A 26083-nucleotide genomic window follows, 5' to 3' on the forward strand; every position below is an offset into this window, starting at 1 on the left:
TTCACAGTTCCAGAGATTAGGACTTGAATAACTTTGCAGGGGCAGTATTCAATTTATTTCATATATTAAGGTAATAGTAATCCTCAGTGTTCTCTTCAACCTCATATTTTATGTGATAAGTGAACTGAAATGATTAATTTTTTTTGTTTTTTTTTGTTTTGTGCAGGTCCTGGGCTTACACTTAGGGCCTGGGGACTGTCCCTGAGCTTTTTTGTTCAAGGCTAGAACTCTACCTATTTAGCCATACCACCACTTCTAGCTTTTCTTTTTTGTGACTATTTGGAGATGAAGAGTTTCAGGAACTTAACTATCTAGGCTGGCTTTCAATCTCCATTCTCAGAGCTTAGCTTCCTGAGTAGCTAGTATTTTAGGTATGAGTCACTGGCACCTGGCTGAAATTTTTATTTCTTACATTTGTAAGATGTGGAAATTTTCCTCTGTTGTCAATGAACCTTAGGAAGTCTTGATAATCTCTTAGAGAGGTAAGAGTTTGGAGATATAAATGTGTGTGTGTATATATATATATATATATTATATATATATATAATACACACATATATACACATATGTATATATAGACATATTCAGTACTAATATAGACTCATGCAACATATAATATAGTCATATCAACTAGTATTTATTCTGAGCACCAGATTTTATGTAAGTTTAACTTTCTTTCTTTTTGTTTCTTTTTGCCAGTCCTGGGCTTGAATTCGGGGCTTGGGCACTCTCCCTGAGCTGCTTTTGTTCACCACTTGAGCCACAGCACCACTTCTGGCCTTTTCTATTTATGTGGTACTGAGGAATCAAACCCAGGGTTTCCTGCATGCTAGGCAAGCACTCTACCCCTAAGCCACATTTCAGCCCATATGTTTAGTTTTCTAATTGCATAAGGGTATCTATAATAGTTTCGAAAAATAATGAGAAAAGCAAGAGTACTGTAAGACAATGTAAAATATTGAACATATCAATTTTAAAATATATTCCATTGAATTTATAGGTCTATATCTTAATATATTAATAATCATATACCTCCTTATCTTGAATACTATGATTTTATGAGCTATGTTATGTGATTTTATGAACTATGCTTATAAGTTAAGGAAATATGAAAATGCAACTTATGATAAAATATTTAAGGAAAAAACTAAATATGAAAAATCAAAAAAATATTTAAAATGTGTCTGATACCAGACATAGTGGTACATACTTACATTCCCAGCACCCAAGAGATTAAGACAGGAGAATCATGAATTCAAAGCTAGCCTGGTCTACATAGTTAACTCTATCTAAAAAACATGTATACATTAGTTTTTACTTTTCTTTACTACTTCTTTTTGTAGTTGAAGACAATTAGTTTCAAACCAGGTGCCTGTGTCTCACACCTGTAAGCCTAGCTACCCAGGAAGCTAAGACTTGATGATTGTAGTTTGAAGCCAGACCAGGCAGGAAAGTCCTTGAGACTCTTATCTCCTACTCAAAACAAACAAACAAACAAACAAAAAAGGTAGTGGAGCTGTGGCTCAAATAGTACAGCATAAGCCTCAAACAAACAAACAAAAAAGCTCAGGAACAGTGCCTAGGCCCTGAGTTCAAGCCCCAGGATCAGCAAACACAAAAAAAATTATTTTAAATTTAAAAATAAGGGAAATAAATTATGACAACATCTCCAAAAAATAAACTGAAGTGCTTATAATGTCAAAACTGTAGATCCTAACAATGGGATGATATTTCGTGTTTAGCAACAAGACAGATTCAGCTCAACATTTCCTTTGAAGATTCAAACAATGAAATAAAGCAATCATGTACAATCAACTCAAATTTCTTGCTATTAAAATGCTTACCTCCCTTTTTCTTTTTCTTTTTTAAATCATTGAAGCAGATGTGATAAAAATAAATGTAGTGAAACATTCAGGAAGCAAATTCCTAATTGTTTCCATCTTGATTATAAAAACAAATTGAAAGGTAAATCCTCACAGTGAAATAAATGAAAAAAATAATTAACATTTAAACTGCTTTCTATACCACCTGTTCTTTACATACTGTGCCGCAATATAGGCACCTGAAGTATGAAGAGCAATGAAAAGAAATCCAGCTTCCTACTGAAGCAGCGAGACTGGCAACACTTACACTTAAAACACAGATCAGAAGGAATCTGCCTTGTATAGAATCAGGTGGGTTTGGAGTTTCCTGTACCTGGTAAGTCAAAAATAACTGTTGTATAGATACACATGTAGTAAAAATGCCATACATAATAAATGACATAATAGTTCTCTGGGCATTTATTGATTTAATAACTTCTATTAAATGAATGTTGAACTTTTACCTTCATTGGTATCTGAGTTTAAGGTGAAGGTTTCAAACCATATACCTGTACAAGGTAAATTTGGAGCCAAACTTTTTTCTTTGGTCTTCAGAACCAGATGTAGAAAAGAATGTATTTCAAAATCATATTATTACCACTTCTAACTGTCTTACCCACTTACATTGTGGACTGGACTCATGAGTTCTATTACTTAAGTACAAATGATTGCGAGTATAGTGTTTAGTTTACGGTCATAATGTCAATCCTACTTGTACTATCCTAACAGAAAGCAAAGGTCAGTTCACTAGGAAGTAGGCACAATCTCTCTTATGTACAGTAGCAAAAAAACAACAACAACCAACCAACCCCCAAAACAAGTGTACAACGGGAGATTAATGTTTTATCCTAAGAGGAAAAAAGAGCCAAGACACATTAGATTGTACAAACCATTAGATAGCAAGGACAATCAAAGGAAGAGAGCAGGATTCTAAGTGCAGAGATACAGGGTTACCTGATTCCACTGGTGGCCTGAAATACTTGAGGCTAAGGCAGGTTGCTTTAGGAACACTGTCTCAGAGGCTGAAATAGAAGGATCCCTTTTCTTTCAATCTACCAGGTTAGGGAGCAGTATGGATGGAGTAAAGTCTGTACTTAGAGGGCATGATATCTGGGAATGAACCCATGTATGTATGTCTGTGTTATGTTGAGAAATATATCATAATTTAGGAGCTCTGGAATCAAAATGAAAAAGTCCAGGTAATTTTGGTTATATTCATATTTTATTTTTCTGTAGAGGTTCTGATAGTATATATTTTAGGTTTTTCTGGACCCTGAAATCTCAATTCTATATAATTACATATGAGTTCTATACCAAAAGCTTAGCTGAGTACAATAAATATAGTATTTTATGATCTTACTGACTAGTCTACAATTTAACATTAAAAAAAAATAAGGGATCAACGATGAATGAAACCATCTGGCCAAATATGAAACTGCCAGCAAGTCTCAGGCCCATATTCCATGGGACAGCCAGGACCTCCCAGGGTGCTCATCCTTAGCTTTGAGTGTTCACTTCGGCTCTGATAAATTCACCATATTGACTTTCATTGGCTGCTTGGGTTGCCAAAAAAGAGCGAGAGAGGCTGCCGGGAGACAAAGTAGACTAAGTAAAAAATGGTCATGAAAGACAAAAGAAAGATCATTAAAAATCATAAGGTGATCCGTTCATCAAGCAGATAAAGCAATTACAAGGGCCTATGCACCAAACATGAGAGCATCTAAACATATATAGCAAATACAAGCATGACTAGAAGGTGAAATAGACAGCAATACTATTGTTATATAGGAAATGTTAACAACTCATTGTCAACAATGTCTAGAATCACCCAGCGAGAATATGAATAAGGAAATAGTATATTTGTACAATATTTTGGAATAAATGGATGTAGCAAATATAACAGATTTTCCTGCCAACAGCCACAGGATATGTATTCTTTCTAAGTGCAGATAGTACAATTCTCCAGGATCATGAAACAAGACTGAAACAAAGTTCTAAAAGGTTGAAATCACATCCAAGTATCATTCCTCATCATAATGATATGAAACTTAAAGAAAAGATTACTGGAGAAACTTTGGAAAATTTACAAATACCTGGAAATGAAACATGTTCCTGAGCAACCAAATATGTCACAGAAGAAAACGAAGAAGAAATAAAAAATGTTGAGACAGACAATATGAACACTTGCAAGATACAGCATTATCAGTGCTAAGAAGCATGCTTATGATTATAAAACCCTCTATTAAGGAAAACAGAGTGAGACATTGGTGGCTCATACCTCTCTAATCCTAGCTACTAGAGAGGCTGAGATCTGAAGATTAAAGTTCAAAGCCAACCTGTGCAGAGAAGCTCTTGAAACTCATCTCCAATTAACCAGTAAAAAATCTCTAAGTGGGTGGTGTAGCTCAAATGATAGAGCACCAGCCTTGAGCAAAAAAATATCAAAGCAAGGTTGCAAGACCCTGAGTTCAAGCCTCAGTACTGACACATACCCACACAAAAATAATGTGATTAGAAAAGAATGCCAGTAACAGAAGCAAATAACAACAACAAAATAAACCTCTTGAAAATGAAACTTCCTTAGGAAACTAAAACAAATGTGCTGCTGATATCAAAGGTACCATATTACTAAAGTTGACTTCATTTGAAAAGATAAAATACAAAGACTTCCTGAAAGCAGCAAGCTCTGGTAAATTAATCTATCAAGATGCAAAATGGGAAGGGAAATCAAGTCCAGTCCTTAACCGAGTTTATCATTCCATTTTACATAATGTTTTGTATGAGTGTAAAAATTCTCTCTATAGCAAAGAACACAAGGTAGGATATGAAAGCCCAAATGTTATTGATCTTACATGTGGCTACATTGCCAGTACAGAGGCTGTTTTGCAAAAAGAGACAAAGGGGCTTTGTCAGCAATGTACAAAGCCCATCAATAATGGAAAACAATAAGGGCTGGGTTGTGGTGTTTTGCTTCGTGGGAAAGATAAATCCTTCACGGAGCTGATTGGTAGGCACAGGAGTGAAAGTAGCCCACTCTCAACAAATTCACTGAGAAATCAAACTTAACAGCCAAAGGAGCGATGGAGATGGAAATCCAGCTTGATTCTGAGCAGATTTTGTGTGTAAACCTAAGTTCAGCTCCCTTAAAACAGCTTTAGGAACAATTATCTAGCCCATTATTGGTACACTAATATAGTAATGGCTACTCTACCTTTTTGCCTGGTATAGAGAGTTTCTGAATTTTTATCCTTAGCATACAATAAGTAATAAACCTGAAACAAACCCTAAGCTTTTAGTTTTCAATGCATTGGTGACCATTGGATCTCATGTCATTCTTTCATTAAGAATGTGTGCACTTCAGAATTGGTCATGTAAAGCAAGTTTACCAAACTAGAGATCCTTATAACTATATTATTGAGTTTGTGTCCCTCATTACTTTCTTAGAAAGGGAGTTATTACAAAGTAAAGTAATCCCCTTGCCAGGGAGAAGAGATAGGACTATCTCTGGTTTCATAGTTATACTGGTTAATTGTCAAAACATGAGACAAAGACATAATTATTTTTTTCTTGTCACTGACTTGCTCTTAACATTTTACCTGTTATACATATGTTCATATTTTTTCCAGAGAATCTTAGACCATACTTTAAGTCTCTTAAGATTTTCCTTCAATGTTAAGGAAACAGATAAAAATATCACTGTTCCACATTGTACTTATTAATTACATAAACAAATATACAGAGCCAAGTATATTCATTCTGTGCAATTCTTAAAGAAAAAAATATAACATATACTAATAAAATATGCACAGGAGTTTGGTGATATACTCATGATACATGTTGTGATTTTATGGCACATATTCCTAAATTCACTTAGGAATAAAAATTTTAGAGGAAGCATTTAAATGTTGACTATATGTAGATCTCATACTAACAGGAGATGCCTTTTAGAGATGCCTATAATTCTCTACTATTTGATTATTCGTATACATGATGTGATTCCTTTGGATTTCATATGTGCTACATATCTGGCTGGGAAAACACCAAACTGGCCTCATTTAGGAAGAGGCAATGTGGCTATGGGAGAAAAGCTGCCGTATGTGAGCCCTTGCTTTATGCCTGTTGAAATTTTTGTATTTTAGGTCTCTCGGGGACATGTCCATTGTGCTATTGTGTGATTTTATCAGCATGAACTTCTGCTGAATATTTTTCCTCCTTTTCAAAATCCATATATGGGTACAGCTAACTTCCAATCTAAATGTTGCAACATCTGTGCTCACACACCTGGGGGCCATGGAGGATCTGTCCTGAAGATTATCTACATTTTCTAATTTTATAAAATGCTGCAAAAATGAGAGAAAAGGTTCGCAATTTTCTTGGTCTGCAGTTCTTTTTTTAAAGGGACCACTTTCTGCCATTTTTAGCATCATGTTAGGGCTATAGAAAATATTTCTAGAAATGTAACAGAACACTTGCTACCTTTGTTTAAAGATACGCTGAGGATTAAATTGAGGACCTTGTGCACGCTAGGAAAATATTCTGTAAGTGAGATAAATACATAAAATTTTTTAAACCACAGGTTTATGTAGTAAAATAGGACAAAACAAGGAAAAATAGAAAAGGAGAAAGGAATGTACTTTGTCACCGGGAGTGGGCCCAGATAGACTCCAGCCCTTGTGTTTTGGAGACAGAGTCTCATCATGCAGCCTAGGTTGGCCTGGAAATGACAATCTTCTTGCCTTAGCTCTAGTGTACTGGATTACAAGTGTGTGCCACCAGGCCCCAATTATTTATAGATAATTCTTTATAATATTTTTCCATGAAGAAAACACTTCATAATATACATAATCTGGAGCTATAGTCTCCAAATGCTTTTAAACAAGACTCTTTAATACCTGTGTGAATCAAACAAAAGCCAAATAAATTCTATTACTTTGATTTTATTTACTACTTTTCCTCTATGTCTATGCCAACAGCTTGATGGCATCCTTCTTTTAGAAAAAGAAACTCTGATTTTACTATTATTTCTCAAACAGAAGGTTGAGATCTTGACAAAGAAAAAGGAGTTTATAAATAAAATGCCTCATGCATTTTCAATTGTTCTATTTTTCTTTTTTATATTTATTTTAATTTGTTTTTTTATTGTGAAAATACTGTACAGAGGGTTTACAATTACATGGGCAAGATAATGAGTACATTTCTTATCAAGCATTGTAGCCTTCTCCTTTGTTTCCCCTTCCCATCCTCCCCCCTCCCACCCAATCCCCCCCCCCCCCCGCACCAAATTGTTCTATTTTTCTAGAATAAAATATGTGACAATATACAGTGTACACCCATTTTGAAATGCTTCTATGAGATTAGTTCTGTCGGTCAAATATTAAGGGCCATTTGTAGAAGGATAATATAGAAAATGTGCAATTTTTATGGGACCAAAAATAATTACAGAAGACAATGTATAGATTTAGAGAACTCAAATAGAGATTCTCTTGGCTTTGTCATCCATTTATCAAATATTGCAGATTATGATAAAGATTAAATCTTTACAGGATAGTTTCTATGTGCCAGAGGTTGTTTGTTACTTCACAACAGTGTATGGCAACTACTATTGTGATCACTGTCTTATAGGTGAAAAGCCTGAATCAGGTAAGTCAAATCCTTTGTCCAGGGCTGCCCCTCTGTCACTATTGGAGAAGAAAAACCAGAGGATACCATGTGCCCTCATCTCCTTTTTACTGGCTACTGCTGAGTTTTGGATATGATTGGAATGTTCCCCAAATCCTCATATGTTGAAATTTAATCAACAATGTTACGTATTAAATGGGTGGAAATTTATGTCTGATTATGGTTTGAGAGGTGGGGTTTTTGAGAAGTAATTAAGATGATATTAGGTCATCAGGATGGTGACATCATGTCTCTATGATTGAATCCCAGTGGCTTTATAAGGAAAAGGAGAGAGAGATCACACCAAACACAGGTGCATGGGTGGGTGGGTATACAAGTTCCCTGGCTCCATGTGATGCATGTGCCACCATGGGTCCCTGCCCAACTGAAGATCATTGACAGGTGTATGTCTTCAACTTTATACCTTCACACACAGGAGTTCAAATGAACTTCTATTTTTTCATAGCAAAAAAATACAATTTTACCTACACTATGGTATTATTAGCAACATAAAATGGAATGAGGCAAGGAGTTTGCTTTTATATAACAGAATAGCTCTCAATTATTACTCCAAAAAATAAGATAATAGATAGGATACATTTGAATTTTTTAAAAGTTTAGACAACCAGAAATCTTCAAGGTAGAATTAGAAATCTTCAAGGTAGAACCAGGTAAAGCTCTTTAATAAAAGACAGGGAGGAAAAACATGGCTAATTCAAGCCCACTGATAGTACATTCTTGCAGTGGAAAGTTGGATTTAAGTAAAGAACACAGCTTCAAAATTGCTACAAGCAAGCATCAGAATCTGACCTTTCCTTTTTCCCACATGCCCTTCTATATTTGCAAAGAAAGAGGGGTAATGCATGTTTAACTCTTCACTAATTAGTATGAGCTTCCATGCTAGGCTAGAAGGTGCTAAGTGAGAGCATTTCCTCTCTAAGTCAAGTTAAAAAGAAAATGGCTGGCTGCTGGTGGCTTAGGTCTGCCATCCAACCATTTCAGGAAGCTGAGATCTGAATCACAGTTCAAAGCTAGCCCAGAAAGAAAAGTCCATGAGACTCTTATCTTCAGGTAACTAGCAGAAATTCAGATGTGGAGCTGTGACTCAAATGGTAGAGTGCCAGCCTTGAGCTAAGAATCTGAGTGAGAGGCCTTGTGTTCAAGCTCCAGTACTCAAACGAATAAATAAATAAATAAATAAAACAAAATGAAATTTTACCAGTTGTTTTTATGACTTCATTCATTTTTTCCCCTTAGGTATAATATATAAAGCAAATAATTTCTGCAATAGAAAAAAAAGTATATAGGAGTTCTTGCTGGGATTTGAAAATTCTCTACTGTCTTTGCCAGACACAATATACTCAAAACATAACATTAATTTGACTTTCCAGGAACATGGTTTCCTGAGGCTGAACTAGGACTTGCATAGAGGAAAAAGTTAGTAGAAACATAAGCATGGAAATAGCTACAAATGTAGTGGAAACTAAAAAAAAAATAAAAATCACTAACTTAGCCCAACAATAAACCAATGTCAATGTCCCTGTCAAGAAGGATCCATAATTAAAAAGCTATAGTCACAACTGACCTGATTTTACAATGAATATCATGTCTGTGTTTCAATTTGGAAACAAAATTGTTAACGAGGTCCTATAAACATGGTCTACAAGTTCTCACCCTGAAACTGTTCTGCAAATAACTGTTTATTGAACAGCCATCAGATTTATGATATAATATAGCAAACTATTTCATGAGCATTTTAAAGAGGTTCTTTTATATTTGAAAATTGGACTGTTCAAGTTCTTCAATAAATGCTCAATTTCTTGGATAATAACATTGTAAGAAAGATTTTCATAAAATTTTTCTTTACTGAAAATTTCTCTTTATTCCAACTGATACTTTAATATTTACCAAGTGTTCATTCCTTGTATGTCATCAGAAATCATTGTGATGTCACATATTTTAACAGTACTCAATATTATCCTATCCTAATATTAACAGACAAAGATGGGAGGCATATATTCTACACATACTTCACACAAATTGAGTCTTCAATCGATACCAAACAAAGGGATACAAGAAGAAATCAATACGTAGTGGTTAATTTATTTGTTTAAAGCTATTTTGGATATTCTAGAACTTACATCCCTCCAATGTATAATTTTCATTTCTTATGGACTGTCTAAATACTATAGTTTGGTCCCAACATGATAATTCAAAAAATTTTACATTGACTGTATATGAATTACAAACGCAGCTTCACTGTATCTGGAAGGAAAGAAAATGTTACTCATTCCATCTTTGGCTACTCCTTGATTTTTTTCCCTAGTTTTAAAAGCAGGTTCAGAGTTAAAGACATGTTCATTTTCCCCCTGTGTATGCTGTGATTAAGTGAGGATAATTATGGGACTTGAGTTCTAGGCAGGAATTTCAAGAACTGTTGCATTCCTACTGGGTTAAGAGCAGTCCTACCTGTTCCATCTTCATTTTCTTCCTCTTCATCTGTCAGTGGGATCACTTCTGGTTGCTCCACCGTCATGGCCTCCTCCTGGTTTGAGGCAATCTCTAAATAGAACAAGGCAGAAGGATACTCAAGGGTGGAGTGTAAGGTGGAATCATTGGGAAAACAGTGACTACAACACAGAGAGTAGCAGCTCCTTTTCATCTCTCCAAGTACCACTACCCTTCAGCTACCCTCCCCTAACAAACATGCATGCCACTCACACACACGCACACACTTTATCTAGCATAGCCACGGCACACAGCTAGGTCTATCGTATTATCTGAGAGCAGTATGTGCTGATTTCAGTACCTTCTGTTTCCATAGATGAGCTCTGGGACTCAGTCTCAAGTTTCACTTCATTCTTTGTTGATTCACTCTCTTGTCCTGTTAAAATCAGTGATTGAAAAATAAAAGACATGTAATAAGTGTGACCCCAGCTTTACCCCTGGTTTGAAACAACAAAACCTTTAGAAATCATACAGAACAGATTTGAGGTGAAGTTGAAAGTCATAATATAATTTTTCAAATAATCACATTTATATCAAGTATTTTATGGGAAATAGCCAAGTGATTTGTGTAAAAAAAAACTCTTTTTGTTATAATTAGTAATCAATTTATGATGTTCTGGACATAGACATGAACTGAAGGTTTTAGAATTTTAAAATAACTTCTGGGCTATATGGGTTAACTATGTTTAACTGCCTGCAGAAGGCTGTATTTTCCTATCTGTGACCATGTGAACCTCAGTGGTTCCTCTGGAACAATTATGTTCCTACCTCCTTGGCCCCAGGCCTCTTTAAAAAATTTTCCTGACTTCCAGACACTGGTGAATGACACCTGTAATCCTAGCTACTCAGGAGGCTAAGCTCTGAGGATCCCAATTCCAAGTCAACAAAGGCAAAAAAGTCGATGAGTCTCATTCCTCCTATGAACTATCAAAACTAGACATAGAGCTATGGCTCAAGTAGTAGTGAAAAGTCCAAATGATAGTGTGAGACTCTAAGTTCAAGCCCCAGTCCTGGCACACACACACACACACACACACACACACACACACACACACACACACACACACACGCACAAAGGCCCTGGGACAGACATGATATATGTGTATCTGAGCCGAGAAGTGAAGATCTATTGCATGTTCCCTTAGCAATCTTCTTGGCATGAACCTGTGGGGCAAAGTCAAGCAGAGACAGGTAACAGCACTACAGCCCTTTGTTGTTGAAAGGCACTGAGACTTCAGGGTGTATTTGTTACTGTAACAGTGCTGACTTTCATTACCCTGAGTCCTTTATTTTCCTATATCATACAGCTATTCTTAAATCACCTCCATGTTCCTTCACCTTGCTTCACTCTCTGCCAGTTCGTCGAATGGGAAGAAATAGCTTCTTATGACATCCATTCCTGCTAAGCTCCATTTTGATCAAAAGGACTAGATGAAATAATTAAAACCAAATATATTATCCATGTGATCAGTGAAGCCAGGAACTGTAAGCTGTCCTTGATGGCTTTCTTTCATCATTTCCCAAAGTTTGGTAGAATTTCAACTACTGAATCTAAAAACTGTTTCTATTTTCCTTCCCCATTCCCCAATCCTGCTAACCTTCCCCCTACTGCCAGTTTCTCAGCATCATTTGTTTTCTAGATGTTTCTTCTCTTCTAATCTCTTGCTAGCAGAAAGGTATTTTATAACTATACATTGATCAAGACTTTCTTCCCACTGCTACTCAGATAACTTTCTGGGGACAAGCAACACTGGAATTACCGAGAAACTTTAAAAAATGCAGAATATGAGACCTCTTTCCAGACACGTTGCATGCTAAAACTTGAGCAGCACAGGCTTACCAGAGGTAAGTGGACCCCACAGCAATGCCAGACTTTACTACCCACTGCACATCCACTATCTCTAATCACCAAATTAGCTGCAAATTAGTGTTCCAATCCTCATTCTACTTTTACCTTCAGTAGGAGATCTGTGGCACCGTAATGTCACTTTTCTGTTTTGCTTCATCTGGACTTTTCATGTTTGGATGGGACATTATGGTTTGAGTTCAAGTGTCTTGAATTTATTAAGTAAGTTCTCTAGCACGTGGGTCATATCCCTGACTCTCGTGTTTTAGTTTGTGTATCGGATAGGGTTTTATGCATTTATCTAAATGGCCTACAACTAGTCTACTTCTGCCTCCTATTTCTCAAATTCTTACTTCTTCCTCCTAAATAGCTGAGATTATAAGAATGAACCATTATGTTCATCTTGGACATAACTTTATTTTGCATTTTCAAATTCATATAAGAAAACATACAGATGTAAGTATACCACATAATGACTTTTTATATGTATATGCACATCCCTATTCATACACATGTTTTTGATCACCATCCAAATCAAGAACTGCCTTCTTGATTTTCCCCAACAGTGTTTCTGCTTTTAAAATTCATAGAAGGAAAACATTATTATGTATCTTAGTTTTAAAACACAATCTATTATCTTCAGGTACTATATAATATAAAACTGAATTATTTTCAATTTGAGTCTATTATAAACTACATAATACTAATAATACTTTTATTTGTATACTTTGTGGGTATATATATTCATATTATTTGGCTATGAACACCATAATGAAGTTGCTAAACAATATTATTTAATTTTACTAGACAGTGAGAATAATGTTCTAATGCCCACATCAGAAATGTGTGGGAAGTCCATTTGCTCCTTTTGTTCTTTAGATGATGTCATGCTACTACTAGTCATAAAATTGTTTAGTATAAAATACTAAGGGATGCAGAATCTTTCCCATAGCCAATTAGTTTCTACCCTAACCACCTGCGTGTCAACTAAGAGAGAAAATCAGCACCACCAGCCATCCATTCCTTCTACAGTATTATGGGTGACACTAAATATGGTTGTGCCAGAGGTGGGCACCACAAAATATAGCTATGTTAGGGGGCTGGTTGCCATAAAACATGGCTGTGTGTCAGGGGCTGGGATTTTTCATAAGCGAGAGCTTGTCCTCAAGATGGCTGGTATTGCAAAAACCCAAGCCAGAGCAATGCAAAGACAGTTCATTCTAGAACGACCTGAAATGGAATCCTGAAGTCAGAAGGAAAATAATACTTGTAGCAAATGTTTAGATGATAGGAAACGAAGAGAAAGAAATGATACATTGAATAATAAAGTCAAGGCTGGTATATTCAATAAAGTAGTTGAAACACTATGATATTTATTAACTACAAATGCAAAATTCTAAAATCAAATTTATAAAATTAACTTCAAGAAATGAGGAGAGGACATTGGACATCTTTTCTGATAAAAAAAAATAATGCCACAGGTTTTAAATTCCAGATCTTCTCTAGATTATGCCAGATGGACACCAGAATGGCTAAGTAGAAAGAAAGACTCAGCTCTGAATCACACTAAAAGTAAAGGGCATGTTTGCAGTTTTTGTCCTGGCAACATTTTACCTGAATAGTTATTTCCAGCTATCCAAACAAAGTCAGGATTTAAAATAAGAGGAGGCGATTATGCTAAGAGAAAAGTACTTTTGTAAAGGATATGTTCAGAAAAACCAACAGCTTAGAAAGAATCCTTGTGTTTGCAATGAAATGTAAGGAAATGAAAAGGTGGTTTGATGATGAGGAAATTAAGACAATAAGAAAAAAAAACCTGTATAAACATAAAAACATTATCAGTAGATAAAGTAGACCCTAAGACATCAAACTCTTGATGAAAATACACTAAGAAAGCAAAGGTACTGAGAAAAGAGAACATGAAACAGTGATAGATACACAGGACAAAAAAATGCATTTTGAGATTTAAGATTTTGGTCAGAGGATAACATAAGTTAGTATTTTTAATTCTACACACATGCCCTTTCATAAATGGATATTAATGGAAACCCAAACTGAAAGTCTATATGTCAAATGTTAACAGTGATAGGTTTGAATTGTAAGTGGGATTTTAAATGCAATTGGAATTTTTCTAACATTTTTAATATTTCATAACTTGAATGTGCTATGTTAATAATTATAATGGAACAGTTCTTAAAATATAATAAATTGCTCTCAATGATATTATAGAAGAAAAATATCTGAGTAAAAGGAGTTACATATGTGTGTGTATGCAACACATGCACATGTGTAACCTAATCCTATTACTTTCTCTCAGATCCTGTTCTACTTGAACTCTAAGAAACATCTGAGAAATGGAACTAGTAATAACTATTATTCTTCAATGTCTCTGTTCTTTCTCTTTGGGCCAAAATTAATTAATGTATCCTATGGTCTTTATACTCTAACATACTCACAATTTTCTAAACATACTTCTTGATTTTTTGCCCATTTAATATGCTTTTACAATGGTTAAAGCATTCATTTGGGTTCTGTGGATTTGTTGTTGTTTTTGTTACATAGTAAAATTCTTCTGATCTTTTTAAAATGTTTTTTAATTGTAAAAATAGTGTGCAGAGGGGTTACAGTTATATGGGTTAGGTGATGAATACATTTCCTATCGAGCATTATTACATCCTCCTTTATTTATTTCCTACCACCCCTTCCCTTCCCACTTCCCCCTTCCCCCCCCCAGTTGTATAGTTCATTTTCAACATAGTGTCTTGTACATCTCATTGTTACAATGGGTAAACCTATAAAGCAAAGATCTCAGTGTGTCCTCTGTGTGTACAGGCGATCTCTGAAACACTGGACAAGATGAATCACATTTATGTCTTTGTTTATTGAATTCCTGGCTCATTCATCCACTTACTGGTTTCCTTAAAACACTTTCCTATCCTGGTGTCTGTTTTTCTTTCTTACGAAACTATGAATATTTGCAGATAGACTTTCCATTTTCTTCATATTTTCCTTTCTGGCACCTACTAACAAGGAGCCACCCAAAAGTGTCTTTGTAACTGGCCCTATAACATTCCTCATCATAGTTATTAGAAGTAACTTACTTTCCCCCATCCTTTAATAGCAAAGTAAATGTCCTACGCTAGCTACTAGACACTGCTTTTATGATATTACTGCAAAGATTTCTGGAATGGGAGCCAAATAAGTAGATGTTTTATGCAAATCACAGCTTCTCTGAGTCCCAGTTTAATCATTTATGGGGCCAAAAGGGGAATGACCATAGATATTCTCCCAGACTTCTTTGCCAGTGACATCTCCAGCCTATTGGGTGAATGGCATTAAGCAGGAACCTTCACCCTGTAAGGGGAAGAGCCTCTCCTCCCTCCTTTCCCCTCCCCATGTGTGTGTGTATGTGTGTGTGTGTGTGGGTGTGTGTGTGTGTGTGTTTCACAGGTGAAACCATCACACACACACAAATATAATTCCAGGTATTGCTGGAAATATAATTCCTCACCTGTGCTCTTGATTTGTTTGTACAATGATGGGAAGAGTGGGCTTACAAAGAGTAGAAGCACTTCATCTTTATTTCCTGTCTCTCAATGTGTTCCGCATGTGATAGTTTCTCAGAAGAATCTAATCAGTAGCAGAAGACTACACAACTCGACAGGGCCCTGGCACTGCTGCTAAGGTTGCATGCCTCAAGGTGGCGGTAACCTGGGGCTGTTGATGCACACCAGGGATTCGGTAACACTGAGGCCTGACACGTCACTTTGATCATGAAAGGCCATTTTCAAGCTTTTTTGGGGGGTAATATTTCCCCACCCTCATCACTTCTCTCTATCCCAGATCTGTTTATCCCCTGTGTTACACGTATATGTTCTGGCAATTATTTTTTGAAGTAGAAACATACCTATGTTCTTCTTTCCCATTTTTTTCTAGAATGAAATCAATAAAAACTAAGAGAAGAAATGACGTTCCTAGGAATGAAGTGGTTTTGTTTGCTTCTTCTCAAGGGAATCCAGGATTTGTAGCACTAAAGGTGGGAGTTGCCAGGAGCTAGTGGCTCACACCTGTAGCTGCTTTAGAAGGCTGAGATCTAAGGATTCAGGTTCAAAGCCATTCTGGCATGACAAGTCACAAGATTCTTCTCTCCAATTAACCACAACAAATGGGAAGTGGAGTTGTAAGTCAAAGATTAGAGTGCCAGCCTTGAGAAAAAGCTCTGAAGGATAGTGCCATGGACCTGAGTTCAAGCTCTAGTACTGGCTCTAAATAAATAAAACCGAAGGTGGGAGATTTTTGCACCTTGGTGCCCATTCTGTGTAGGTAATAAAATGACTCAGGGGCTCTCCAGCCAATCTGCTTCCCTACCCGCCCCCACACACACCACATTCCTTCTTGTTTCCTCAGCCCCATGGGACAAGCTTTGTGTTTGCTTCTCTTCATTCAATCTACTTGAATTCCCCCCACAGTCCTCTGCCCTAATCCCTCCTGGCAGAGGAAACAAAAGAACACAAAGGCATCCAGGGTTTATGTATGTCTCTTTCATATAGTGAGCTCAATCATCCATACTAAGGGGAGGGAACCATTAGAAGAGATAATCCAAAAATCCATTCACTTTTCCTTGGAAATTGATCACATGATTGTTTCTTGAAGCCCTAGTAATTAAGTCTGGCTCAAACTCACACTTCAGCCTAAATTAATTTGCATAAAAATTGGTCTGGGGACATGAGTCTAAAATGAACCATTTCTAGGGGCTAAATCCCTAAACTCATTCTGCAAATGGACTGTTTTTTAAACAAAAGGAACAACAATAAAGCTTTGTTTGCAGATTATGGATGCTCAGATATTTCTAAGAAGCAAGACTGGTTCTTTAATGCTTGTCTTAAACAGATAATGGGTGTTTTGCTGTCAATATTAAAAAAAATTCTTTTACTATGCCCCCAAAATCCCAGATTAAAAGCAAAAGTTAAACCTAGATTATCATGAATTTGATTATCATCTAGACATTTTTGGTTTTCTCATGGGGCCAATGAAATACATTTCTGATGTAAATTATGTCTGATTTTTTTATAGTTTTAAAACAAAGGCAAATTCCTTCTGACTACAGTGAAGAATACATATATGAGAAATATATATATATATATAATTTTACAAGGGACAGTCATTTTTAATACTGTGAGTTGCCATTTTTCTCAGGTCTGTATATAAATGTTAAGTATATTCATATCCGTTCATACTCACTAATTTCTCATGTGTTTATGTAGGTATGTATGTACAACACATACATATATACAAGTATGTACATTGAAATGCAAGTATATCCATACTTGAATATTGCTTTTTTTATGTCACATGTTGTGAGCATGATCTACTGACTCAAGAAACAAAGATTCCTAAAGAATCTTATTCTCAAAATAAGAATTTTCTTTTCAAAGTAAGAAAAGATATCTTTCATGTTAGAGGTAAACTTTTGAGTGTTTCCAATATTTGTCTGTGTGTGTGCACATGTGTGCCATTAAACACAGCATTGCAGTAGGTATGTTTATGAATAAATCTCTCTATACCCTTTAATAAGTTTTGCTGAAAATATTGGAGAGAAAGTTATGCCCTCAAGTCTCCCAGAAACAGTGTTTCCACTAGTTTTGTAAATTTTCAATCATTCAGAGATGGAAGACACTGATTTATTTGCATTTCTTTAAATAATAAAGAACTGTGGGAAACTTTTAATGGGTAATTTCTGTGTTTTTTCTTTTGTGAATTCTTATTAAGTAATTGAGACTTCTGCCTGCATTTGTCTTGGATTTCTCTTCTTTCTTCTTTATATGAGCTTTGCTTTCTTTTTTTTTTTTCAATAAGAAAATGATCTGTCATTTAAGTCAGAATATTTTGCCCAGAAGATATTCTTTAAAATTTGATTATAGCCTTTAGTGATCATGTCAAAATTTCTGTGTTCAATTTTAATCATTCCTTCTTTTATGGCAGACATTGATACATATACACAGGTACTATAGATCTATATAGACTGTATGCTATGATATGTATGCACACAATCATGTGTGCATGAAAACTAAAGTTGTTTTTTTTTTAAATTAGATTTAGTCTAGCAGCACAGTGAGTGAAGGTACAACTATTCCATACACACCCTACTTCCTCGGCAAGCATAGCCTTCCCCATTATCAATGTTTGTCACCACAGTGGTAGATTGCTACAACCAATGAACCTGCATTGACATAAGATTATCCATAATTCATAACCTACATTAAGGCTCATTCTTGGTGTTACATAGTCTGAGTTTGGCCCAATGTTTAATGCTATGTATTCACCAGTACAGTAATAACTGGAATCATTTCACGCCCTAAATATCTTTTGTGCTTGTGCTCATCCATTCCATCCTCCCAACTCACCAAAACCACTGGATCTTTTTATTGTATCTATAGTCTTGTTATTTCCAGAATGTCATGTGACTGGAATTATAGAATTATATATATTTTGGTGCTGGTCCTGGAGCTTGAACTTAGCGCCTGGGCACTATCCTTGAGCTTCTTTTTCTCAAGGCTAAAGTTCTCTACCATTTGAGCCACAGTTCCACTTCTGGCTTTTTAAAAGTAGTTTATGGGAGATAAGAGTCTCACAGGGACTTTCTTACTTGGGCTGGTTTCGAATCGCAATCTTCTGATCTCAGCCTCCTGAGTAGCTAGAATTATAGGCATGAGCCATCAGCACCCAGCTTACAAGTTTATACTTTATGAGCTTTTTCATCTTGGCTGTCTTTACTTAGTAGTATTCATTTAAGTACATTTCCTTTATGTATTTTCATAGATTGATAAGCTTATTTTATTATAGTACTCAATAATCATCTTTGGCTCTTTTTCTTTAATATTTTATAGTTTCTTTCCTTTTTTTCCCCCTTGTTTTAAGTTTCATCTCTGCCCTTAGTGGAGTCTCTTTTGGTATAGAGAATGAGGTTGGAATTCAGCTTATTTTACCAAATGGCCAATTAGTTGTCTCAAATGACATTTGTTGAATCATGTGTCTTTGGAATGTCAGCCAGAGTATGTACTGAGATCCCAGATCTACTTGAGTCTATTTCTAAACTCTTCAGTCTATTTCATCGATCAGCCTGTCTTATTTCTATAGCAGAGGTACACTGTTAATCACAGTTTTAAACCATTCTAAGGTCATTTTTAGGCGATTTGTTCTGTCATTGTGGATAATACTCTATCTGTGAATTCCCCATTGAATTTCCAACAGATTTGTTTTTGTATTGTGTCTTGCCATACTATGGACAGACACATGAAGATCTATCACTCTTATATTTAATGAGGGATTTAAATTTCCATCAGTATAGAATAGCTAACTCTTTCTTATTTGAGACTTCTGGCTAAAATTCTTACTTGGTTTGTCATGTTCTCTTTTGATATCCATTTATTCTAACTTCATCCTTTTAAGCTTTACAAATATATTGAATTTAACTCAACCTGAGTACTTCTGAAACTAGATAACGTGATCCAATTATCCTACGGACACAACTATCTTCTTATATTTCTGCCACCTCATTTTATACACTGTACTGTGGTTATACTTCTAAGTTATATTTTATTATTTGTATTAACAAACACATTTTTGTGTTTGGTATAAACTTTTGGGGAAACTTAGAAAGTAAGATACCTTATTTCAATTCTGTTGTGATTTAATTCTATTTGTGCATAAACTTTCTTCTTTTTCTCTTTCTCTACTTCTTTCTTCACTTCCTGTTTCTTTGAGACCGGGTCTTGCTATGGAGCCCAAGTTGGCCTTGAACTTGGTATCTTCCTGCTTCAGCCTCCCAATACTCCCACACATGGCCACATTTTTATAAAGCTAATTTATTTTGTTTGAATCTATGGCATAGAGTCTTTCTATTTTTTGAGTTGCATTATGGAAGTCAGTCTTATGAACAACTCTTTTTTGTATCCTGCCATATCTTTCCTCTGTAGCCATACCATTAATACTTATTACCATTTTTTTCTGAGCCCCAGTTCTCACGGTGACACAAAGTAGACCAGGTAATACCTGTACACTTAGTGGGTTGTGTCATAAGGATAGAATCATAAGCATAAATGATCTGAATCTTTTATAAAGGTGGGGAAGTATGCTTGTTCTTTGATTTGGAGGAAGATAGTACATACTTTTATCTTCTGAGGTAATAAGCAAGCCTGCTCTTCACTTCACATGAAGACACTCTGTCTACCAAGGTTCTTTGCTATATAAATATGTGTGAAAGACTGATCAGAACACAGATAGTCAAAGCCTTTTTTCACAAGATAAGCAGGAAACTCAAAAGAAACATGGAGAATGGGCTGCCAATATTTCTTTACAAGCCTGGTAATTTTTGTTAATTTTGACTTCATGTTGTGTGAGATGAACTTAAATTCCTATAACTAGTCTTACACTTCATTATCTAGTATGCAATGATGTTACTAAGAGAAAGTTTGATTCTTTAGAGTCTTTTCATCAGTTGTACAAAGGAGACAAGAATAGCATGATTCTATAGCTTGATTTCCTTCATAGCTGAGGCAAAACTTTTCTGAGTTCTCTATGAAGTTTTAGATTTTCCAGTCTGGTTTGGTGGCTACTGGCATATCTGCCATCCCTGTAGAAACTGCAGGTATCATTTGCTCACATCTCTCATCTTTCTTTTGGTACTGGTCCTGAGGCTTGAACTCAGGGCCTGGGCGCTGTCCCTGAGCTATTTTGCTCAAGGCTAGTGCTCTTCCACTTTGAACCACAGTGCCACTTCTAGTTTTCTGATGGTTAATTAGAGATCAGAGTCTCACAGATTTTCCTGCCCAGGCTGGCTTTGAATCATGATTGTCAGATCTCAGGCTTCTGAGTAGATAGGATTACAGGCTTGAGTCACTTGCTCCTGGCCTTGCTCAAGTTACTTGATGTTAATTACCTGCCCTTGGAGAGTTTCCTCTCATGGATGTACCAGCCCGTACTCTGCCCAAAGTCTCTAGGGCATTTCTTCCATGGAACACTTTCTTGTTCAGGACTCTGCCATGCAAACTCTAGCTCCTTTAGCTTCCCAGAGCCCTCAGCTCTCTCTTAACAGAGGGAGTTTCCTGGCAAGGGTTCTTCCTCTGTACTACAGCTTGGAAACTGTCCAGGCAGTCAGTCATCTGTGGCAATCAAAGTCTCCTTGTTTCCTGACTGGTGGGATCATTGAGACTTAGAAAGTGGAATCTCTGTGTGTGTATGTGTGTGTGTGTGTGTGTGTGTGTGTGTGTGTGTGTGCATGCTCATGCACACCCATACTGGAGCTTGAACTCAGAGTGTGGCTCTGTCATCTGGCTCAAGCTGGCATTCTACTTCCTGATTTCTGCTGGTTAATGGGAGCTAAGATTCTTAGAGACTTTCCTGCCAGGAATGGCTTTGAACCTCCTAAGTAGTTACCATTATAGGCATGAGCCACTGGTGCTTGGCTTAGGAAACTGAATCTTAATCGGTAGTTTTACCTTCCACGACACTGCAGAAACATTGGAACACACATACATTTAATTTATCTAATTAAATAAATACAGTTCTTTAATGATATAGCTCAACTCCTGCAAAAGGCATTATTATTATGATCATTGTCGATTTATACTATCAATATTTACTTAGACTCATTCAATAATCATCATTTACTGTGTTCTTAATTCTTTCATGTATCCTTAATTACATGGATTTAATATTTCTTTACCTATAGAATACCTGAAATTTCTAGTGATGAGCCGCACTTTTTCTATTGAAGTATCTGTAGTTAACTTTTATTCTTGAAACATGTTTTTTGGCTCCTGATTGATTCTCCTTTGTTGATAGCTCTTTTGCTATGTTGTCTTTTTATTTCCATTATACCTATTAGAAAGCCAGTTATCAGCCCAAGGAATTGTTTGAAGATTGCTTTTTAGATGTTCATTTTATCTTTGGCTTTTAGCAGTTTTGCTTTAATGGGTCTAGTTTGGATTTATTTTTATTTATTCTGCATAGAGTTCAAAGAGATGTGGGAACATTTGGCCCATGTCCTTTATCAATGTAGGAAATTTCTCACTCTATTTTCTTTAAATGTTGCTCCTGAGCATGTCTCTTTTACTTTGGGATGGATTTTGTCTTCGCATGTTATCCTCAGGATCTTTCCAGTATCTGTAATGTTTTATTCCACTGTTTTTAATGTTGGGCCTATCCTTTTTGTGCCTAAAATTTTGTTCAATCATAGATCTGTTCCTTGAATTATTAATTTGAATTATACCATCTATTGCTCCTAGATTTCTTTTTCCTTTTGGTTTTCATATTCAGGTCTCAGTTAAAATTTTCTATCTTACTTTTATCTCTATAATGCATGGTGAGCATGATTGTTTCACGCTTTGTGTCTATACCTATTATTTTCATCTCACACAGGTTTCCTTCTCTCATCCTTTTCTTTCATGTTGCCTTGTTTCCTAATTCTTTTGTCTAGAAATTTTTATGTGTGTGCTAGGCATATCTCACAAATTATTCATAAATATTATTTGCAATATGCTAGACTTTTTTCCCCTCTGGTAAATATTTTACTTCTTTTCAGGTTTCTTGGGGGGAACTAGTAGTCTGGGCTGGTCTTAGTTTAATCTGAAGATTGAGATGAGTTGAAGGTGAGCCACAGGCTTTAGAAGGTAGAGCTAATGCTGCCTCAGTCTTCCTGCTAGGGTGAATCCTGCCCCAAATGCATAGTGGCTGTTAGGTCTCTTGTCCTTTTACCAATGGGATTTGAGGTACTTTCTGCAAAATCAGAAAATGTCCTAAGATAAAAATGGTTCTAAATTCTAGGCTTCCATATATGGAAATTTTTTCCTCCTAAAATCTTGCTTGACAAGTTTTATTACCTTGTTTGCTCTCTGATGCCTTTAAACAGTCTCTTGACATCATATATGTCTGTATTTACATACAAAATATTTGTGAATAATCTATTGCATATCTTATAATATATAATGCTTACGTTACCCACATATATAATAGGAAGCTATATGATATATAATCAAATTATACATAATATGAACACATACACATATTACCTTGTCTAGTTTGTTTATTTGCTGCTAATGAGATACATGGTCTAAATTATTTTGACTTCTGTTATTGTACAGCAATCCCTAATCTTGTTTTTATTTTTAAAAAACATATGCTATATATTTTGAAGATGAAAAATACTTAAAATATTTGATACTAATCTTGAAATAATAATTTTAATATGTTCATACATTCAATTAGTTCTTTATTCTATAGTCACTTCCAATTATGCCTTTCCCAATCTTGGATTTTTACTTCTTTACTGCATTTATGAGTTACTGCTGAGTATGGGCTTTTGATTAGTTTACTCAGAAAGGATACCTGGGAAGCACATTTTCTTAATCTTTGTAATCCTGAGAAAATATTACACTTGACTTTATGCATGAATATTAACTTCACTAAATATAGAAACTGTCTTTTAGAGCTCTGAAGATGTTATTCCATTTTCTCTGAGCATTTAGGTTTGTGGAGGAGGGTTAAGGCTCAATGGATTCTGGTGATATTGCTTATAACTGGATTCTGGCTTTCTTGTATACTTTAAAAGCCTTCCTTTATCTGTGATCTTGAGAAATTCCATGAGGCTATGTAGGTGTCTGTTCTTATTTGAGTTTTCATTATTTTTGCCCCTAAATATAATGTGTATTCCCATGTTTGGGGCAGAGAACGTGGTTTGCATTAGCAAAACTTTTTTTTCTTAAGATTGTTTCATTTCTACTGGTTGTATTCTCCTTTTTTCTTCTTTTTGTATTCCAAGGGTATGTAGATCTAATCTCCTGGGTTTATGCTCCATATGTCTCACATTTATTTTCATTCTTATCATATATTTATTTCAATAGTTACCTATCCCAATGTTTATAGAATCCAGGCAGGTAAGAATAATAAAAACAAATGAAGGCAGACTAAATCAAAACTAATGAGTGATGGGTATTGTGGAAAATCCCCCATCTCCCAAGATGGCAGCTGCCAATCAGCCAGTATTCAGCACTTACACAATGTTCCCGCCCAGAAAAGCTCAAATCTGTTTTCTGAGATATATTTCTAGTACAAAAAAATCCCTGAAAATTTTCTCAGAACTTACCATTGGGATGATCTTGGTCACACTCAGAATGATCTGCTACTTCATCATCTTTTATAATGTTGTCATCCTTTGCAGAATCTGACAACAGAGAAGGAAAAATTTTAATGAGCATTTTATGGTGGAAAAGCAGGTTCCAGCATTAATATGGTAGGTTTATGCTTGGGGAGAGAGAATTTATTTAAAAACATAAACATGAGAACAGTCAAGTGTCTTCATGAATAAATAATATTTTCTTAACATATTACCCAAGATATATGCACAAAACTTTCAAAGGTAGAAAATTTAGTTGTAGCATTTTTTAAGAGACAAAATATTACAAAGCAAGCTTCATGCATCAGTGAAAGCCTTAGAATTGTGGCAAAGGATATAAAAAGAAAGCAAAATAGAGAAAATTAAAGGAATATCTAATTTTTCTGCTCTTACTGTTTCCAGTACTAGAGTCATCCACAGATGGGTGCCTGAGTCCTTGAAAAGTCAGATTCAGCCCCTCAGAAATCTAGTGGTAATTAAGCTTCTTTTCGCCATGATGTATGCCAGTTGCATAAGACCAACAAGGGAATGCTGACCTGCTGTTCCATGCAATGTCATTCCATCCTTCTTGTAGTACTTCTAATTGTGGAATCAACATAGGCTCATCTTTTTTTTTTGGTTACATTACATATTGTATAGTACACATTACACAGGAAATAATGTAGGTAAGAGGATTTAATGATGATGAACAAGCTATTGCAAAGCTAGAAGTTTGAAGTTTCCCTGAAAGTTCTTTAATAAAGATTAAAATGAGCCAGCCTGTGAATAGGACAGCAGGAGTACAGAAATCACGTGTATTGATATAAAACTAATAAAAGTGGGTAACACTGTTCAAAAAGAAATGTACTCCTTTTTGGACTTATATAACGGTAACTTCTTTGTATATCACCTTTACAATAAAAATTAAAAACAAAATGCACCATAATAAAAACAATGTCAGATACTACTCTGGACTCCAAGGAGTCAATTGGAAACAATGACTCAATCTCTGCCCTCTTGAAGCTTATGATCCTATCAATTTTTTTTTTGGACTTTCTTAGGGCTTGAACTCAGGGCCTCAGCACTGACTCTGAGCTTTTTTGATCAAGGCTAGTCCTCTACCAATTTGAGCCACAGCACCACTTCTGGTTTTCTGGTAGTTAATTGGAGATAAGAGTCTCATGGTCTTTTCCTGCCTGAGCTGCTTCCAACCAGATTCTCAGATCTCAGCATCCTAAGTAGCTAGGATTATCTGAGTGAGCCATTGGCACCTTATTTTGCTTTTAAATGTAGCAAAGGAAAGTAATTTAAAGATATTGAAGTTACCTGCTTTGTGGCTATAGAAAAACACATGGACTGCAGACTTATTTAGACCTGAATTACCAACAAATTGATTGCATCTCTTCCGGGTTTGCACCTCCCCATTGAGTTCTAACTTTCTAATATAACCAAACAAAATGGGCTCTAAAAGAAATCATTCTGGGTTTCCTTTTCTCTCCTCACTCCCTTTCTCTCTCTTTTTTTCTCAAAATTTGGAGATAGCATCAAACATTATGGTTCAGTGTATTATGAGAAAGCTTATTTCTTCAATTTGCCAGAAGCAACATTTTTTGATGGACAAGTAAGAAACCTGGGTAGTTAACATATGATTCAAATTTAATAACCAGTGAAGCAAATATACACCCAAAGTGTACAGTTTTAATTAACTGCAAATAATTCCCTCAAGGCAAATGTTTAATTATCTGCACTGTTTCTTGTTTTTTTCTTAAGACTTGACAATAAGTTTAAAAGTCAAAATTTGGGAGCAAAACAGAGCACAGACACATTTTCCCAAGTATTATCTCCCTCATGTCAAATTGGTTTAAACTAGCTCCCATTAAAATAGGCCTTTTTAATTTTGGAGCTTGCATATAGATTAAAACAAAAAAATACCTTCAATCTTTGTTTTTCCTGCATTGACACTGAAAATAAACAATGAAAAAAAGAGCTAGCTGTGCCTGGGTAAATGTTAAATTTAGAAGTATTTTAGCTTTACTTGTTTATAGAAAATCTTATCAT

At 35.5% G+C, this 26083-nt stretch overlaps 1 protein-coding gene across 1 annotated transcript in view; it reads right to left on the reverse strand.

Annotated features, from left to right (window-relative positions):
- Positions 1 to 26083, reverse strand: part of Macrod2 (MACRO domain containing 2) — a 1827576-nt gene that overhangs the window by 63947 nt on the left and 1737546 nt on the right. Inside the window, exons 13-15 of the mRNA XM_013011026.1 lie at positions 24017 to 24094; positions 10330 to 10404; positions 9990 to 10082 (exon numbers count right to left, since the gene is read on the reverse strand). Coding sequence (XP_012866480.1) covers positions 9990 to 10082; positions 10330 to 10404; positions 24017 to 24094 — 246 coding nt within the window. The remainder of the gene's footprint in view (positions 1 to 9989; positions 10083 to 10329; positions 10405 to 24016; positions 24095 to 26083) is intronic.

Source organism: Dipodomys ordii, unplaced genomic scaffold, assembly GCF_000151885.1.
Source record: "Dipodomys ordii isolate 6190 unplaced genomic scaffold, Dord_2.0 Scaffold13, whole genome shotgun sequence".
Lineage (NCBI taxonomy): Eukaryota > Metazoa > Chordata > Mammalia > Rodentia > Heteromyidae > Dipodomys > Dipodomys ordii.